At 42.8% G+C, this 20,000-nt stretch overlaps 1 protein-coding gene across 6 annotated transcripts in view; it reads right to left on the bottom strand.

The window, feature by feature from the left end:
* The window catches only part of LOC124402736 (rho GTPase-activating protein 29-like), a 26,829-nt gene that overhangs the window by 1,825 nt on the left and 5,004 nt on the right, over positions 1 to 20,000 (bottom strand). For 3 of the 6 annotated variants that reach the window (XM_046875925.1, XM_046875923.1, XM_046875924.1), the window contains 21 exons: positions 19,810 to 19,959; positions 16,249 to 16,345; positions 15,611 to 15,683; positions 15,366 to 15,414; positions 14,299 to 14,442; positions 13,985 to 14,049; positions 10,797 to 10,907; positions 10,366 to 10,446; positions 10,090 to 10,257; positions 9,810 to 9,947; positions 9,085 to 9,275; positions 8,462 to 8,610; positions 8,236 to 8,322; positions 7,888 to 7,986; positions 6,718 to 6,881; positions 4,590 to 4,778; positions 4,332 to 4,469; positions 3,899 to 4,104; positions 1,057 to 1,312; positions 424 to 535; positions 1 to 250 (listed from right to left, as the gene is read on the bottom strand). The exon at positions 1 to 250 is cut by the window's left edge and continues 1,825 nt beyond it. In XM_046875925.1, coding sequence (XP_046731881.1) covers positions 1 to 250; positions 424 to 535; positions 1,057 to 1,312; positions 3,899 to 4,104; positions 4,332 to 4,469; positions 4,590 to 4,778; positions 6,718 to 6,881; positions 7,888 to 7,986; positions 8,236 to 8,322; positions 8,462 to 8,610; positions 9,085 to 9,275; positions 9,810 to 9,947; positions 10,090 to 10,257; positions 10,366 to 10,446; positions 10,797 to 10,907; positions 13,985 to 14,049; positions 14,299 to 14,442; positions 15,366 to 15,414; positions 15,611 to 15,683; positions 16,249 to 16,345; positions 19,810 to 19,959 — 2,917 coding nt within the window. Of the gene's footprint in view, positions 251 to 423; positions 536 to 1,056; positions 1,313 to 3,898; positions 4,105 to 4,331; positions 4,470 to 4,589; positions 4,779 to 6,717; positions 6,882 to 7,887; positions 7,987 to 8,235; positions 8,323 to 8,461; positions 8,611 to 9,084; positions 9,276 to 9,809; positions 9,948 to 10,089; positions 10,258 to 10,365; positions 10,447 to 10,796; positions 10,908 to 13,984; positions 14,050 to 14,298; positions 14,443 to 15,365; positions 15,415 to 15,610; positions 15,684 to 16,248; positions 16,346 to 17,341; positions 17,529 to 18,250; positions 18,321 to 18,739; positions 19,013 to 19,809; positions 19,960 to 20,000 lie in introns of those variants that run through there. The other 3 variants (XM_046875922.1, XM_046875926.1, XM_046875927.1) reach the window with 3 other exon arrangements.

Below are 20,000 nucleotides of genomic sequence, written 5' to 3'. Positions count from 1 at the left end.
ACAAAGGGGCTGCGGTTGGAGCGGGTCTCTGTTTTTTCCGCCTCCGGATTCTCTGCAATGGCCCCGCCCAAGCTCTCTCGCTCAACAATGCTGCGTTCGCCAAGTAGGCGATCCACAGGTAAACTGACAGGGCGGGACAGGTAGTGGGTTCGTGAGGGGCGGAGCTTCACTGCTGGAATATTTACATTTGTACTGAGGCGACTGCCAGCTAAAGACGAGCCAACATCATTAACACCATCTGTACTGTCAGCTACACAAACACACACAAACACACACACACACACACAAAGAAAGAAAAACAACATTAAAGTTAATATTATAAACTCAATATAACCTATAAAGCATATTATGTAGTGATTATTAAATACCCAGGGTGTGTGTGTGTGTGTGTGTGTGTGTGTGAGAAAGTGTACTCCTCCTGACCGGCTGTGTCCTCTTTCCTCTCCTGTCCACTCGCCAAGTGCACTTCCTTCACTTCATCCACGGAGTGTGATGTGGGAAGAACAGACGAGTATCTCTTATGGGCTTTAGAGCTCTGATCAAACACACACACTTTATTTTTAAACATTAATTCTCACATTCATTATCTCACAGCTTCATGTGTTCATGTCCCCCAAAAAGAAATACATTTATATTATTATACAAATATTTTATATTGATCATTAATAATGATTGAATTAAATTAAATAAAATCAAAAGATTAAATCTGCCTGTCTGCCCACCTGCCTGTCTGCCTGCCCACCTGCCTGTCTGCCTGCCCACCTGCCTGTCTGCCTGCCCACCTGCCTGTCTGTCTGCCCACCTGCCTGTCTGCCTGCCCACCTGCCTGTCTGCCTGCCCACCTGCCTGTCTGTCTGCCCACCTGCCTGTCTGCCTGCCCACCTGCCTGTCTGTCTGCCCACCTGCCTGCCTGTCTGCCCACCTGCCTGCCTGTCTGCCCACCTGCCTGTCTGTCTGCCCACCTGCCTGTCTGTGTGTGTGGCTCCACATGGTGAGTGTGTGTGCAGTGTGATGTGTGTTAGAGACCTGTATTGAGGTCATGTTGATATCTCTCACCTCTTTGATGTCTATGAGAGACTGTGAGTAGTGGCTGAGTGGACGGTTGATGGAGGAGGCAGGGCTTAACTGGACATCAAAAATCTTCAGATGATGTTGGATGAGCAGCTGCACCATCAGGGCTTGGTAGGGGTAATCAACGAGAGAGGACAGGGACACGTCTGAATCCAATCGCCTGGGTTTAATCAGCGTCGGCCCGAAGATGATACCCAGATTCCTCGCATCCATTTTATTCTCTTCTGCATGTGTCGATACTCTGAAAGGCCCGAAACACAGGGACGCATTAATCAAGTGTAGGGGTGTTAGCTGGGCAGGTGTGTGATGAAGGAGTGTAGGGGTGTTACCTGGGCAGGTGTGTGATGGAGTGTAGGGGTGTTACCTGGGCAGGTGTGTGATGGAGTGTAGAGGTGTTACCTGGGCAGGTGTGTGATGGAGTGTAGGGGTGTTTCCTGGGCAGGTGTGTGATGGAGTGTAGAGGTGTTACCTGGGCAGGTGTGTGATGGAGTGTAGAGGTGTTACCTGGACAGGTGTGTGATGGAGTGTGGGGTGTTACCTGGGCAGGTGTGTGATGGAGTGTAGGGGTGTTTCCTGGGCAGGTGTGTGATGGAGTGTAGAGGTGTTACCTGGGCAGGTGTGTGATGGAGTGTAGAGGTGTTACCTGGACAGGTGTGTGATGGAGTGTAGAGGTGTTACCTGGGCAGGTGTGTGATGGAGTGTAGAGGTGTTACCTGGACAGGTGTGTGATGGAGTGTAGGGGTGTTTCCTGGACAGGTGTGTGATGGAGTGTAGGGGTGTTTCCTGGGCAGGTGTGTGATGGAGTGTAGGGGTGTAACCTGTGCAGGTGTGTGATGAAAGAGTGTAGGGGTGTAACCTGTGCAGGTGTGTGATGAAGGAGTGTAGGGGTGTTACCTGGGCAGGTGTGTGATGGAGTGTAGGGGTGTTACCTGGGCAGGTGTGTGATGGAGTGTAGGGGTGTTACCTGGACAGGTGTGTGATGGAGTGTGGGGTGTTACCTGGGCAGGTGTGTGATGGAGTGTAGGGGTGTTACCTGGACAGGTGTGTGATGGAGTGTAGGGGTGTTACCTGGGCAGGTGTGTGATGGAGTGTAGAGGTGTTACCTGGGCAGGTGTGTGATGGAGTGTAGAGGTGTTACCTGGACAGGTGTGTGATGGAGTGTAGGGGTGTTACCTGGGCAGGTGTGTGATGGAGTGTAGGGGTGTTACCTGTGCAGGTGTGTGATGAAGGAGTGTAGGGGTGTAACCTGTGCAGGTGTGTGATGAAGGAGTGTAGGGGTGTTACCTGGGCAGGTGTGTGATGGAGTGTAGGGGTGTTACCTGGGCAGGTGTGTGATGAAAGTGTGTAGGGGTGTTACCTGTGCAGGTGTGTGATGAAGGAGTGTAGGGGTGTTACCTGTGCAGGTGTGTGATGGAGTATAGGGTGTTACCTGTGCAGGTGTGTGATGAAGGAGTGGGGTGTTATCTGTGCAGGTGTGTGATGAAGGAGTGTGGGGTGTTATCTGTGCAGGTGTGTGATGAAGAAGTGTAGGGGTGTTACCTGTGCAGGTGTGTGATGAAGGAGTGGGGTGTTACCTGTGCAGGTGTGTGATGAAGGAGTGTAGGGGTGTTACCTGTGCAGGTGTGTGATGAAGGAGTGTAGGGGTGTTACCTGGGCAGGTGTGTGATGGAGTGTAGGGGTGTTACCTGGGCAGGTGTGTGATGGAGTGTAGGGGTGTTACCTGGACAGGTGTGTGATGGAGTGTAGGGGTGTTACCTGGGCAGGTGTGTGATGGAGTGTAGGGGTGTTACCTGGACAGGTGTGTGATGGAGTGTAGGGGTGTTACCTGGGCAGGTGTGTGATGGAGTGTAGAGGTGTTACCTGGGCAGGTGTGTGATGGAGTGTAGAGGTGTTACCTGGACAGGTGTGTGATGGAGTGTAGGGGTGTTACCTGGGCAGGTGTGTGATGGAGTGTAGGGGTGTTACCTGTGCAGGTGTGTGATGAAGGAGTGTAGGGGTGTAACCTGTGCAGGTGTGTGATGAAGGAGTGTAGGGGTGTTACCTGGGCAGGTGTGTGATGGAGTGTAGGGGTGTTACCTGGGCAGGTGTGTGATGAAAGTGTGTAGGGGTGTTACCTGTGCAGGTGTGTGATGAAGGAGTGTAGGGGTGTTACCTGTGCAGGTGTGTGATGGAGTATAGGGGTGTTACCTGTGCAGGTGTGTGATGAAGGAGTGTGGGGGTGTTATCTGTGCAGGTGTGTGATGAAGGAGTGTGGGGGTGTTATCTGTGCAGGTGTGTGATGAAGAAGTGTAGGGGTGTTACCTGTGCAGGTGTGTGATGAAGGAGTGTAGGGGTGTTACCTGTGCAGGTGTGTGATGAAGGAGTGTAGGGGTGTTACCTGTGCAGGTGTGTGATGAAGGAGTGTAGGGGTGTTACCTGTGCAGGTGTGTGATGAAGGAGTGTAGGGGTGTTACCTGGGCAGGTGTGTGATGGAGTGTAGGGGTGTTACCTGTGCAGGTGTGTGATGAAGGAGTGTAGGGGTGTTACCTGTGCATGTGTGTGATGAAGGAGTGTAGGGGTGTTACCTGTGCAGGTGTGTGATGGAGTGTAGGGGTGTTACCTGTGCAGGTGTGTGATGAAGGAGTGTAGGGGTGTTACCTGTGCAGGTGTGTGATGAAGGAGTGTAGGGGTGTTACCTGTGCAGGTGTGTGATGAAGGAGTGTAGGGGTGTTACCTGTGCAGGTGTGTGATGAAGGAGTGTAGGGGTGTTACCTATGCAGGTGTGTGATGAAGGAGTGTAGGGGTGTTACCTGTGCAGGTGTGTGATGAAGGAGTGTAGGGGTGTTACCTGTGCAGGTGTGTGATGAGGAAGTGAAGGGTTCTGTAGTGTGCAGGAGGAAGGTGTCTCAGTAGGTCTCGTATTTTGAGGATGACTCGGTTGAGCTCGATGCTGAGGCGAGGTGAGTGTGTATCGTCTGCTTTGAGGCTATGAGCTTCTTTAGCCAGACCAATAATCTCATTATAATACCTGTACAGGATCAACGGCTCAGGTAGCTACACACACACACACACACACACACACACACACACACACACACACAAACACAATGTTTGACTGGTAATGCTGTAATAAACTGTCCTATAGCCTATAGCTGAGAGCAGTAAGGTGTATTCTGATTGGATAAGAGCAGTATAATGTGTTCTGAGTTTAACTAACTATTAAGTGAGTGTATTCACGTGTGTGTGTGTGTGTGTGTGTGTGTGTGTGTGTGTGTGTTTACCTGTCTCAGGTACAGTTTGAGCACATTGCTGATGTCATGTGGGTATAGGTCTGACAGCTCCACCAGGTCTTTTCCGTTTTCGAATGCCTGACAGAGTTTCTCCACTCGAGATTTTGCTCCATTTAAACGATAAATTCCCTAAAACACAACACAAAATGGCATGAACTATACACCACTGATACTGTACAGCTGCTAGCTGACAGGATGATTAGCAGCTAGTGTATGGGATTGACGTAGAAGCGTGGCGACAAAGTGTACCTTGATGTTTAGGGCACGACTCTCGATCTCTGAAGTGCACTTCTTGATGATGAAGGGAATTTCATCTGTGCTGTTTTTAGCCGCCTGAGAAAAATCAATACCGAATAAATGCAGCCTGCCCTGGAGCTTCTTATGACCACACTGAATCGCCAACGTCTCCAGACACTTCTTATGACATGTTAAAGAACACTACACACACACACACACACACACACACACACACAATTTATAACAAATACCTTTTTGTTAACTATGTATAAACACACTTACAGTATTGTTCAAAATAATAGCAGTACAATGTGACTAACCAGAATAATCCAGGTTTTTCGTATATGTTTTATTGCTACGTGGCAAACAAGTTACCAGTAGGTGCAGTAGATTCTCATAAAACAAACAAGACCCAGCATTCATGATATGCACGCTCTTAAGGCTGTGCAACTGGGCAATTAGTTGAAAGGGTGTGTTCAAAAAAATAGCAGTGTGGCATTCAATCACTGAGGTCATCAATTTAGTGAAAAAACAGGTGTGAATCAGGTGGCCCCTATTTAAGGATGAAGCCAGCACTTGTTGAACATGCATTTGAAAGCCTGAGGAAAATGGGTCGTTCAAGACAATGTTCAGAAAAACAGCGTTCTTTGATTAAAAAGTTGATTGGAGAGGGGAAAACCTATAAAGAGGTGCAAAAAATTATAGGCTGTTCAGCTAAAATGATCTCCAATGCCTTAAAATGGAGAGCAAAACCAGAGAGACGTGGAAGAAAACGGAAGACAACCATCAAAATGGATCAAGAATAACCAGAATGGCAAAGGCTCAGCCAATGATCAGCTCCAGGATGATCAAAGACAGTCTGGAGTTACCTGTAAGTACTGTGACAGTTAGAAGACCTCTGTGTGAAGCTAATCTATTTTCAAGAATCCCCATAAAGTCCCTCTGTTAAAAAAGGCATGTGCAGAAGAGGTTACAATTTGCCAAAGAACACATCAACTGGCCTAAAGAGAAATGGAGGAACATTTTGTAGACTGATGAGAGTAAAATTGTTCTTTTTGGGTCCAAGAGCCACAGACAGTTTGTGAGACGACCCCCAAACTCTGAATTCAAGCCACAGTACACAGTGAAGACAGTGAAGCATGGTGGTGGAAGCATCATGATATGGGCATGTTTCTCCTACTATGGTGTTGGGCCTATTTATCGCATACCAGGGATCATGGATCAGTTTGCATATGTCAAAATACTTGAAGAGGTCATGTTGCCTTATGCTGAAGAGGACATGCCCTTGAAATGGTTGTTTCAACAAGACAATGACCCCAAACACACTAGTAAACGAGCAAAGTCTTGGTTCCAAACCAACAAAATGAATGTTATGGAGTGGCCAGCCCAATCCCCAAACCTTAATCCAATCGAGAACTTGTGGGGTGATATAAAAAAATGCTGTTTCTGAAGCAAAACCAAGAAATGTAAATGAATTGTGGAATGTTGTTAAAGAATCATGGAGTGGAATAACAGCTGAGACGTGCCACAAGTTGGTTGACTCCATGCCACACAGATGTGAAGCAGTTTTAAAAAAACTGTGGTCATACAACTAAATATTAGTTTAGTGATTCACAGGATTGCTAAATCCTAGAAACAAAAATGTTTGTACAAAATAGTTTTGAGTCAGTCAACGGCATACACTGCTATTTTTTTTAACACACCCCTTTCAACTAATTGCCCAGTTGCACAGCCTTAAGAGTGGCATATCATGAATGCTGGGTCTTGTTTGTTTTATGAGAATCTACTGCACCTACTGGTAACTTGTTTGCCACATAGCAATAAAAATATACGAAAAACCTGGATTATTCTGGTTAGTCACATTGTACTGCTATTATTTTGAACAATACTGTAGAAAACAATATACGATTGATAACATTGGTATTTAAAAAAATTATAATATGTGTATAGTGATGAAGATAGTGATGAAGACAGTGATGAAGACAGTGATGATGAAAGTGATGAAGACAGTGATGATGAAAGTGATGAAGACAGTGATGAAGATAGTGATGAAGACAGTGATGAAGACAGTGATGATGAAAGTGATGAAGACAGTGATGATGAGGATAGTGATGATGATAGTAATGATAAGTGACAGTACCTCCTCACACTCGGCTCCATGGAACACCACCAGACTGTCACACTCCCTGCATTTGGATGGAGCACGCAGCTTTCTCAGCTTGTGTGTAAGAGCTGCTTTGGACATCTGAGTGTTTCTAAAAGGGCCGGGAGAATTCGTCATCTCTGTCACCATCTCACCCAGACCTGACAAACACGCGCACACACACACACACACACACACACACACACACACACACGCACACACACACACACACACGCACACACACGCACACACACACACACAACACACACACACACAAACGCACACAATTATAGTCATTTAAAGGGCACACGGCACTGTGTGAAAGTTCTGTGTCTGTGTGTGTGTGTGTAAATGAGTCACTTTTATTTAGTTACAAGTGGAAAACACAAACACAAACACACCCACAATAAACACGTGTATAACACACCCACTGACAAACACACACCCACAAAAAACACGTGTATAACACAGCCACTGACAAACACACACCCACAAAAAACACGTCTATAACACACCCACTGACAAACACACACCCACAAACACACCCACAATAAACACGTGTATAACACACCCACTGACAAACACACACCCACAAACACACCACAAAAACACGTGTATAACACCCACTGACAAACACACACCACAAAAACACGTGTATAACACACCCACAAAAACACGTTTATAACACACCCACTGACAAACACACACCACAAACACACCCACAAAAACACGTGTATAACACACCACTGACAAACACACACCCACAAAAACACGTTTATAACACACCCACTGACAAACACACACCCACAAACACACCACAAAAACACGTATAACACACCACTGACAAACACAGACCCACAAAAAACACGTGTATAACACACCCACTGACAAACACACACCCACAAAAAACACGTCTATAACACACCCACAAAAAACACGTGTATAACACACCCACTGACAAACACACACCCACAAAAAACACGTCTATAACACACCCACAAAAAACACGTGTATAACACACCCACTGACAAACACAGACCCACAAAAAACACGTGTATAACACACCCACTGACAAACACACACCCACAAAAAACACGTCTATAACACACCCACAAAAAACACGTGTATAACACACCCACTGACAATCATGCACACAAGCACACACACCGTTGTCTGAGGGAGAAGGAGGTTCTCTTTCATCTAAATCATCAGCAGATGACATGGTGCCTGTGGATGGAGTTCTGGGAAGTCTGCGTTTAAAATCTCCTACACACACACACACACACACACACAGTTGTTATTGTTTACTGATAATTGTTTAATAAGGTATTGGTAATAAAGTAGAAATAATACAGTAATAAAATGAAAGAACAATAAAAGGAGAAAACAATGATGACACAGAAATAATACTGCATTGTATTGTGATGAAATGTAACAGTAACAGCCTCAGAATCCAGGCTTCGTTGTTGTTTAAACACAGTGACAGTGTGTGGACGTTATGGTGTGATGATGTACCTGGACTGGCAGTAGGAGAATCCACAGACCGAGATTCACTGCTTCCTCCAGCACTTTCTGAATCACTGCACATCCCTCCCTTCAGGGCTACACACACACACACACACACACACACACACACACACACACACACACACAGATACACACATATATAACTTAAATATAATTGTAGTATTTAAAAAGAGAGAAACACAGGTCTGTGTGTGTGTGTGTGTGTGTGTGTTACCGTGCATGTCAGCTGTGTTGGTGTTGGATAGTGGTTCGTCCATTTTGCTGACGCATTTATGAACAAGACTGTTCACTTCATCAGCAGAGAGCTGAGACAAATTCCCCTGAGACGAGTGTGTGCTTGGTGATCTTTTATGATAGGGCATGCTTTAGACAACACACACACACACACACACACACACACACACACACACACAAGATTAAGTCCATGGGAGCAGATAAAGTGTGTGTGTGTGTGTGTGTGTGTGTGTGTGCATTTTAAGAAACATTTTCTGGAGATAAAAGAGAAACAACACTTAACACTAACACAACACATAAATAAATCTACACTGCTGTCTGGATGCAAGTGTGTGTGTGTTTGACTGTGTGTGTGTGTGTGTGTGTGTGTGTGTGTGTGTGAGCATGTGTGCAGACAGAGTCAAAACCCAAATGGCCTGGTTTTTGCAGAAGTGTGTGTGTGCGCACACATGAGCGTAATAAAGTGCAATCTGAATCAGTCATGTGGTTTTCCTCACTTCCTGAGGAACACACACACACACACCGAACACGGCAGACACAAAGATTCATATAGGCGCAAGACGTGTGTAACATGCATGCTATAAACAGAAGACCCAGTCTCACCCTGTCCTGGACGGTCCTGCATGGCCATGAGACAGCGCCTCGAGCCAAACTCTCTCTTTAGGTAAACTGTGTACAAACTCAGAGTAACACTGTCCCGGTTCATACTGCTTCACCTGATCACACAGTGTCTGGTACTGTACCGGAACTGATACCAGCTGATTGTGTAGCATCTGGAACCAGTTCACTGTTACCTACACACACACACACACACACACAGGGACGTGTGAGACTCTAGTCCCTCTAAAAAATAAAGGCTCGTTAAAGGTTAATTGGATCTTTTAGAGATACCAGGATTTCAGATCAACAACTTACTGCTCAACCCCAAACCCAGACATACAGACCGACAGACAGACCGACAGACAGACCGACAGACAGACAGACAGACAGACAGAGAATCAGCACACAAGCAATTAAGCAGACAGAAGCAGAAACAAAGAGAAACAGTGAGACAGATAATGAAACAAAGAATTAAAGAGATAGAGAGACAGAGGACAAGCAGAGTGAGATAAAGAGACAGACAAAGAATCAGATCGACAGTGAGACAGAGAAAGAAACAAACAGTGACAGACCCTGAGACAGAGAGACAGTGAGACAGACAGAGAGAGCCTGAGGCAGACAGAGAGACACTGAGACAAACAGATACAGTGAGACAGACAGAGAGACAAACAAAGAGAGCCTGAGGCAGACAGGGAGACAGTCAGAGAGACAGAAAGAGAGAGACTCACAGCTTTGAGGGTGAGGTCACACTGGAAGATGAGCTCTCGGAGCTGAGTCAGGATTTCACTCTTTGTTTTAGCCAGATTTACTTTTTTAGCTTCAGAATCTGCGAAACACACTCTGTAGTGTTCCTGAGCCTCTTCAGCCTGATGGAGAAAACACACACACACACACACACACACACACACACACACACACACACACACACCCCAGCACAAGTTATTTAGAGTCACATACAGTGGTACAGTATCAAATAATACACAACACAACAATGTAGATCAGCTGTACCTTCTGCAGCGCCTCTTCCTCCATCTTCCTCTTCCTTTCCTGCGTTCTTCCTAGAGTGTGTGTTTGCTCGTCTACTGTTCGGCCGTGAGAGCCGCGAGTCTTCTCGAGCTCTTCCTTGCGCTGGGTCTGAAGAAGTCGAGCTTTACGCAGCGCACTCTCTGCTTCACTCTGTAAACACACACACACACACACACACTCTGCTGGTGTGATCCAAAAGAAAAGACGTTAAAAAACATTAATTATGGGAATTATTATTTTCAGGACATCACAATGTACCGTTTTCTTCTGCTCCCTCTGCCACAGCTCTTTTAACTCCTTCCTCAGTTTGTCCAGTTCATTTTTCCGTGATACCAGAGGCTGTCAATCACACATCACCCATTAGTTATTCTAGGCTATACTGTAAATATTCAACTAGACTGTAATGTTTAGAAAAGAGAGAGAGAGAGAGAAAGAGAGCAAGAGAGAGCGAGAGAGAGAGAGACAGAGAGAGAGAGAGAGAGAGAGAGAGAGAGAGAGAGAGAGAGAGAGAGAGAGAGAGACAGAGAGAGAGAGAGACAGAGAGAGAGAGAGAGAGAGAGAGAGAGAGAGAGAGAGAGAGAGAGAGAGAGAGAGAGAGAGAGAGAGAGAGAGAGAGATGGCAGGTTTTTGAATAATGAACTCATTTCCTGATTATCTCTTTATAAATGATTCAATTCTTTGATTGTTACCTGAATGAACTTGTTGGTTTGGAGAGATGTAGCTGTCTGAAGAAGAGCATGACTGTGATCCAGCTCATTCTCAAATGCTGACACATAAACCCCTCTGAATGGCATGTAGTCCTATTAACCACACACACACACACACACACACACACACACACACACACACACACACACAGGATGATGAAGATCAGAGTGTTTTGTTAAATGTACATTGCACATACAGTCTGTTGTAAATAATATAGGGGGTAAATAAATGGATATGGGATAATATATTAAAGATAGTAACTCTGGTAATAACAGGTAATAACTCTGTAATAACTCGAGTAGATCTATAACAATTCCTTAAGTAACTCAAGTGTAAGTACAGAAAATTTGAATATTTTGAATATAAAAAATAAATTAGTTGTTGATGCTTCGTTCAGTCCATCTAACTACACAGAGCAGTTTCTGCAGATACACCACCTGCTAAAATCTGGAGCACTCTGGACAGTGACAGTCACTGTTTTTAGCTAATCAGGCAGCGTCACCCCTCTGTAGTGCCAGAAAGCTTTATAAATTGAAAATTAAATCGACTACAACCAATCGTATCACATGGTATTAAACTGAGCCAAAAATCCCTGGAGAGAACTCTGTCTAACAATCAGCTCTGGAGGAGACGAAACAAGACAGATGAAGCAGAGGAGCCTCGTTCATACACTAACAGCTTCAAACTTCAGGCCCACAACATGGTCACCAGTGGAGGCATCAGAAATGTTGGATGTTTACAAGAAATAAAGTCATAATTGCGAGAAATAAGAGTCAGAATTGCAGGGAAAAAAACACAGAACTGCGAGGAAAATAAAATTAGGCAAACTTTTTTTTATGTGGCAGAAACACGTTTCTATAGGATTCAGGACAAAAAAATGGCAGAAAGTTTCCAAAGTTTGGGATAATTTCAAACTAAAACATATATAAAACACCGTACAATGCGTTTTCTAACATTTATTTATATATATGAATTTCTGATTTTTTTTTATTTCTATATTTTTATTTGCATTTTGATGTAATATGGCAATTAAATGCACTTAATGGGTTTTACAGATATTTTGTATGCAATTTCAGCAATAATAACTCAGGTAATAACTCAGGTAATAACTCGGGTAATAACTCACTCAGGTAATAACTCAGGTAATAACTCACTCAGGTAATAACTCAGGTAATAACTCACTCAGGTAATAACTCACTCAGGTAATAACTCAGGTAATAACTCACTCAGGTAATAACTCAGGTAAAACTCACCAGGTAATAACTCAGGTAATAACTCACTCAGGTAATAACCGGTAATAACTCGGGTAATAACTCACCAGGTAATAACTCAGGTAATAACTCACTCCAGGTAATAACTCAGGTAATAACTCGGTAATAACTCACTCAGGTAATAACTCAGGTACAACTCAGGTAATAACCGGTAATAACTCACCAGGTAATAACTCACCAGGTAATAACTCACCAGGTAATAACTCACCAGGTAATAACTCACCAGGTAATAACTCGGGTAATAACTCACTCAGGTAATAACTCAGGTAAAAACTCACTCAGGTAATAACTCAGGTAATAACTCACTCAGGTAATAACTCAGGTAAAACTCACTCAGGTAATAACTCAGGTAATAACTCTCAGGTAATAACTCACTCAGGTAATAACTCACTCAGGTAAAACTCACTCAGGTAATAACTCAGGTAATAACTCTCAGGTAATAACTCAGGTAAAACTCACCAGGTAATAACTCAGGTAATAACTCACCAGGTAATAACTCAGGTAATAACTCACCAGGTAATAACTCAGGTAATAACTCACCAGGTAATAACTCAGGTAATAACTCACCAGGTAATAACTCAGGTAATAACTCACCAGGTAATAACTCAGGTAATAACTCGGCAATAACTCACCAGGTAATAACTCAGGTAATAACTCAGGTAATAACTCAGGTAATAACTCGGGTAATAACTCACTCAGGTAATAACTCAGGTAATAACTCGGGTAATAACTCACTCAGGTAATAACTCAGGTAATAACTCAGGTAATAACTCAGGTAATAACTCAGGTAATAACTCAGGTAATAACTCACCAGGTAATAACTCGGTAATAACTCACCAGGTAATAACTCAGGTAATAACTCAGGTAATAACTCACTCAGGTAATAACTCGGGTAATAACTCGGGTAATAACTCGGGTAATAACTCACTCAGGTAATAACTCACTCAGGTAATAACCGGTAATAACTCACTGGTAATAACTCACCGGTAATAACTCACTCGGTAATAACTCACTCGGTAATAACTCACCAGGTAATAACTCGGGTAATAACTCGGTAATAACTCGGGTAATAACTCACCAGGTAATAACTCACTCAGGTAATAACTCAGGTAATAACTCGGGTAATAACCCACTCAGGTAATAACTCAGGTAATAACTCAGGTAATAACTCAGGTACAACTCACTCAGGTAATAACTCAGGTAATAACTCGGGTAATAACTCACCAGGTAATAACTCAGGTAATAACTCAGGTACAACTCACTCAGGTAATAACTCAGGTAACTCAGGTAATAACTCACTCAGGTAATAACTCACCAGGTAATAACTCACCAGGTAATAACTCACCAGGTAATAACTCACCAGGTAATAACTCACTCAGGTAATAACTCAATAACTCACTCAGGTAATAACTCACTCAGGTAATAACTCACTCAGGTAATAACTCACTCAGGTAATAACTCGGGTAATAACTCACTCAGGTAATAACTCACTCAGGTAATCACTCAGGTAATAACTCAGGTAATAACTCACTCAGGTAATAACTCACTCAGGTAATAACTCACTCAGGTAATAACTCAGGTAATAACTCACTCAGGTAATAACTCAGGTAATAACTCACTCAGGTAATAACTCAGGTAATAACTCAGGTAATAACTCACTCAGGTAATAACTCAGGTAATAACTCGGGTAATAACTCACTCAGGTAATAACTCACTCAGGTAATCACTCAGGTAATAACTCAGGTAATAACTCACTCAGGTAATAACTCACTCAGGTAATAACTCACTCAGGTAATAACTCAGGTAATAACTCAGGTAATAACTCACTCAGGTAATAACTCACTCAGGTAATAACTCACTCAGGTAATAACTCGGGTAATAACTCGGGTAATTCTCACCTGCTGAGTTGCAACGGCTTTCGCTGATTCAGCCATCTTTGCAAATCCTTTAGCACACTCTATATCTGTAAAAAGGACACAGAAAACACAGGCTGTATTTCACTCACTCACACTTACAAACACACACACACACACGCACACGCGCACACGCGCACACGCACCCGCACACGCACCCGCACACACACACACACACACACACACACACACACAGACACAGACACCCTTTCTATATAATGCTCAGTGCAGTGCAGTGTGTATTGAGGTTAATACTTTCAGGGAGAACTGGATTTGACTTTGTGAGAGGAGACACTCACCCAGGCCGAGGCGTTTCTCCACCCAGGTCAGAACATCTTTGGCATATTTGGACCAGGCCTTGGCGTAAAGCAGAGCCGACTCAACGCCACTGTCATTCTGCTGCAAGGCCTGGTCCACTCTCTGTATGGGCGACAGCTCAGAGTCTGTATACACACACACACACACACACACATTACAATTTTTAATGCTCAACACTTGCTCTAAACATACAGAACTTAAAGTGTAGTGTTAATTTGTAACCTTTACACAAACATATTACTTTCAGTTCATAAACACAGTTAACTCTAGTTAGAAGCAGCATATATACTAACTAACTAACTAACTAACTAACTAGTGAGGTCCATGTGCTGTTGTCAGTGAGAGCATCTGTCCTGTACTTTGTGTTCTCTAAGTCTTCCTGATAAACAATCATGGGATTGGTCCATAATCTTTTAGAAAAGAACGTCATCGCACACACACACACACACACACACACACACACACACACACACACACACACACACACACACACAATGCATACCATGTTAATTCTCCACATGTGCTGTTTATTCCTGTTAAAAGTGTCCAAAAAGCTGAAAAATGTAGTCATATGGAAGAGAAAGAGAACAGACCAACACACACCCAAAACAACTTTAGAGCTGAAGTGTGTGTAAAGTCAATGTCCTGCTTACTACATAGTGCACTTCAGCATTTACAGTGATTAGGGCGTGTGTGGTTTGGGACGTGTCAGGGACAGTAGAAACACTGAATACTGTAAGTGTGCTTAACATTAATGCACTATGTAGGTTCACTAGGAGGATTACAAACAGTCAGTAGGGCACAGGGACAAAACTATGCCCTAATAACTAGTTAATCAGATCTAAAGCTTAAAGATTAAAGCTGAGTCAGTTCACTGAAACACAGCCAATGTCTCTCATACACACACACACACACACACACACACAAAGCGAAAGAGAGATAGCTAGCTAGCTAGCGATAGAGACAGAGAGAGCGCGAGAGAGAGAGAGAGAGAGAGAGAGAGAGAGAGAGAGAGAGAGAGAGAAGAGAGCGAGAGATGTGTTCTCACCTTCCAGTTTTTTGTGTTCTCTTGAATCTCCAGTGAGGTTTTCAAACGACTGTGGAAAATAAATGTAACACACTTTACACACAATGCTGTAGTTCTGGTGAGAAAACAGTGAGAATGTATACATATATACGTACATGCATACACACACACACACACACACACACACACACACACACACACACACACACACACACACACGGAATTGATCTAGACATTCTGTCACTTTAATACAATAATGCACTCACTCGGCTCCTCCTGGTCTGGGAGAGCTCCACTCCGGAGCCGCTGTCCGCATCTCCCATAAGGAAATCTGACACTCTAAAAATCAGACATTACACAAGTGTTATATCCAATCAAGCCAATCAGACAAAACATATGCACCATTAGTTTCTAATACACATTTGCTTTGCACTAGATTTTGGGCCGTGGCTGTTGGGATTAATGATCATTAAGTTACAAGAGAATTCTTGAGATCAGACACTGATGTTGGTGAGAAAGTCTGTGGGAGTGAGAAAGTCATGGCTATGTAAAGGACACTTGAGTTCTTCCCTCTGACCTCAACCACGTGTTCATGGAGCTCACTTTGTGTACAGGAACATCATCATTCTGGAACACTGATTAGGAATTGTAGTTCCAAGGGAAATTGTAATGCTGTAGCATGTAGAGAAGTTGTATACAGCTATGTCTGTGGTCAAGAATCATGTCTGGGTGTGATACACACAGCACAGTGGATCAGAGGTGTTCATGCTACAAGGTTCTTCAAGGTTCTTGAAGGCTTTAGAACTGTACTGTTTCAGAACAGATGAGAATCTCACTGTGGGTTTTATATTCGTTTCTGATTTCAGTAACAATCCTAACTAAATCCAGCAGCTGAAATACTCACACATTGCCAAACGTGAAGGCCAACGTGTCGATGGATGTGTAGATCTCACGAAACACTCCACTCTGCTTCTCTTTGTTCTCTTCCTTTAAGTTCAGGCCTGTGGGAAGCCAGAAGCCATGTGAGAAAAGCACTGAAAAGTAAACTTCACATCAGACACAATACAGGCATGCATCAGCAACATTACACACACACACACACACACACACACACACACACACACACACACACACACATCAACACAATCATACATGATGTTAGAAACAAGCTACAATGCTGAGAACTCAAGGTGAACAGGGTGAGAACTCATTAACTTACTGTGTGTGTGTGTGTGTGTGTATGTGTGTGTGTGTGTGTGTGAGAGAGAGAGAGAGCTATTGTATAGATAACAAGTGAACAGTTTTCTTTATAACACAAATCTGGAGGTTACATGACCTTAGTGTCTCCATTCCTTTGCCTAAGTTTAACTGTTTGAATTAATGTAAAGTGCTAATCACATGCTAATCGCTAGTTAACTCATTTGCTAAGAGGCTAACACAGAGCAGAGCTGAGTGTGCGCCATGATTTACACAAATCCTCACAAAAATCGTTTACAGTTACTAATCTAATAATAACACATAGTCCGCATTAAGGGATCTGATTGGCTGCTCACAGAAAGTTCACACAAATCAAAACTGAGTTGAAAGAACAGAGAAACAAAAAACAAAACATGACCTGATACCTAACTATCACAAACAAACAAAAACAGACCTAGAATTAAACATAGAACAAGAACCAAATCTACCAAAGCTAAACTGGAACAGAACCAGAAAAAAGAAACAAAAGATACACCACAGAGTAAACTAGAACTAAAAAAACTGAATCAGAAACAGCAGAACATCAATTGGTGCACAAGCAGGATCCATAACTATTACTAACATTAAATCAGAACATGAACCAGAACCAGACATTGCATCAGGGCCTAGAACTAAAAGTAAAATTAGAAGCAGAAACAGAAGTGATGAGCTCTGCTCTAGAAATCAAACACAGCTGCCAATAAACTATGAGTACTAGATAGTGTGCACTACAGAGGGTACTGCAGCTCATTCGCGCTCACCTGCACGATCATGTGGTGTGTTTATTCCTGAGCAGAGTGAAGATAAACCCTACAACCTTCCTTTATACCGTTATAAAGAGTAAAGAGCAGTGAAACTCTCCAGTGTCTCCGCTACAGGAAATTATTCAGCAAGGATACACACACACACACACACAAAACACACTCAGCCAGAACCTCACACACGCTAAGGCTTCCTGTCTGAGAAACACACAGGAAACACACACACACACACACACACACACACACACACACACACACACACAGTTTACACCAATGGTGTTCGTTTAAATGATGCAAAGAGGACATGGTATTAACATCACTTTAATCACCGCTTTTTAACTGTTTATCATTACAATAGCCTCTAGATTAGCATTATGCCCCAATGTCTGTGTGTGAATGTGTGTGTGTTTTAACCAAAACACACTCACACTGAAAACCACTTTCTCCGAACACTACCATAACGCCTGACTGGTTGGGGGCATGGCTTAAAGTCTGAAGGTGGGGCTTACATGTCAGAAGTGACTTAGATGAAAATATTTATACATTTAAATTAGATATTTATATACTTTCAATATGTAAACACAATTAGAAACATTTCTAATAACACGTAGAACAAAACTGTACAACATACTGCCAAATCACACTCACACACACACACACACACACACATATTCAAATGTATATTTACACATATATATATACTTTATTTACTATTACTGAATTCTAGGAAGAGAAGCCAGAGACCTTAAACAAACTTAAACAAAACTGTAAACCAATATTGTTCCTAAACACAGAAGCCCTTTAGTCCAAAACAGGTCAATAACTAAAACACTAAAATATTCAAATAAATACAATATACAAATATAATCTTCTGATCCAGAAATCATCATTTAAAAAGTGTTAACTTACCAAAAGGAACAAAGACGACTTTAATCCGGAATTTTTTTAAACGCTCACAGCTCAGAGAAATCTCAGTCCTCTATAAATTAAATAAATAAAAATAGAGGACACAAGGTCACATTTTTGACCTTGAATGTCACAGCGTCCGAGACCTCCACTCTTCCTGACTGCAGTCACTGATTATAAATAAAATGAAATTGAAATAAATAAACTGGCTAGTGTAAGAATCGAAAGCCCCGAAGTCACGATGTTCACACACACACACACCACACACACACACACACACACACACACACACACGGAGGAATCAATCAATAAACCTCAACTTCAGCTTTTCCACTCTACACTTCCCCATGATGACCTGTTCACTCAGTCAGATGCCACACACACACACACACACACACACACACACACACACACACACACACACACACACACATTTCTGCTGTAAAATCTGACAGAATAAAGCAGTATGTTCCTCAGTTTCTCTGAGCTTACAAGCGTAAGATTCCAAGTGTTAGATTCTGAGTGTAAGATTCCATCGCCCTGCAGTGGAACGTTGACTTCTTCCTCTTCTTTCTCTTCTTCTTCCTCAGGACATCCTGCAGACTCACAACAATGATCCTGCTCCCTACTCCTGCGCCCTTCACCTCCCAAATAAGGGAACCATGATACGCCCCCACAACACACACACTGCTCTGTGAAAAACACTTCATTTAAATATATATATATATATATATATATATATAAATACATTTTTATATAAAAAAAATATATAAACAAATTTATATACAAATGTATAAATATACATCTAAAAGAAGAGAAAACTATAATTAGAGACTGAACCAGGACCAAGACAACAAACTCAGAACTAAACAAAAGAACAGAACAAGACCCCGAACCAGAACTGAACCAGTGCTGATTAAATTGTTCTCAGAAGTTCAGCATCAGCATGCTAAAATGCTCTGTCCCCCACACAAATGTTCTGTGACCCACATTTACACACACAAACACACTTTAAGTGCAAAAAAAAAGTTTATAATCTTTTCTGTCAGCATCATGCTTTTATTAAAACGTAGTGCTGCAATGAAAATGTTTCTCATGATGACATCACTTCCTGCAGCAGAGTGGTTCCAGACAGTTTGTTTTGTCAGTAAGAAGAGACCACACCTGTTTTTCCCGTTAGCACCTGATGCAGGTGACTAAACCTTGATCTTCAGCACACTGATTAGTATCAGACACATTCTTATTGTCCACACTGCCCTGCTACTGCGCTGTACAGTATTACTAAATATTAGCACCATATAACCTTATAATTAATGTTTTATATTTTCTTATATGTAAGTGCATTTTGTGTAATTATTCTGAAAGAATGGTGACAGTTCCTGATGATGTGTTTAAATACTCCTATTGAACTTCCTCACATCAGCTTCCCTCTGACACAGTACAAGGAACTTCAGTGCCACTCCTTACAGAGTAATGATGAACATCACAAATATTACAGTGTAGTGAATATCAGGGGCGGGGCTAACACATCAAATCAAACAAGGGTACGGCTGTATGCTGACCTTTGACCTTGGCAATGACCGCGCCTGCAGCACTGAGGATCTCCTCCGAGTTTAATGCCTGGTGTTTATTGATCACACACCTCAACACTCGCAGCAGCTCAGCCAGCCTTTCCCTCACCACCTCATATTCACACTCCTCCTCTGTGCCCACTGAGAGAGAGAGAGAGAGAGAGAGAGAAGGGGGATTTTAT

Source organism: Silurus meridionalis, chromosome 20, assembly GCF_014805685.1.
Source record: "Silurus meridionalis isolate SWU-2019-XX chromosome 20, ASM1480568v1, whole genome shotgun sequence".
Taxonomy (NCBI): domain Eukaryota; kingdom Metazoa; phylum Chordata; class Actinopteri; order Siluriformes; family Siluridae; genus Silurus; species Silurus meridionalis.
This window is presented reverse-complemented; position numbering and strand designations above follow the sequence as displayed.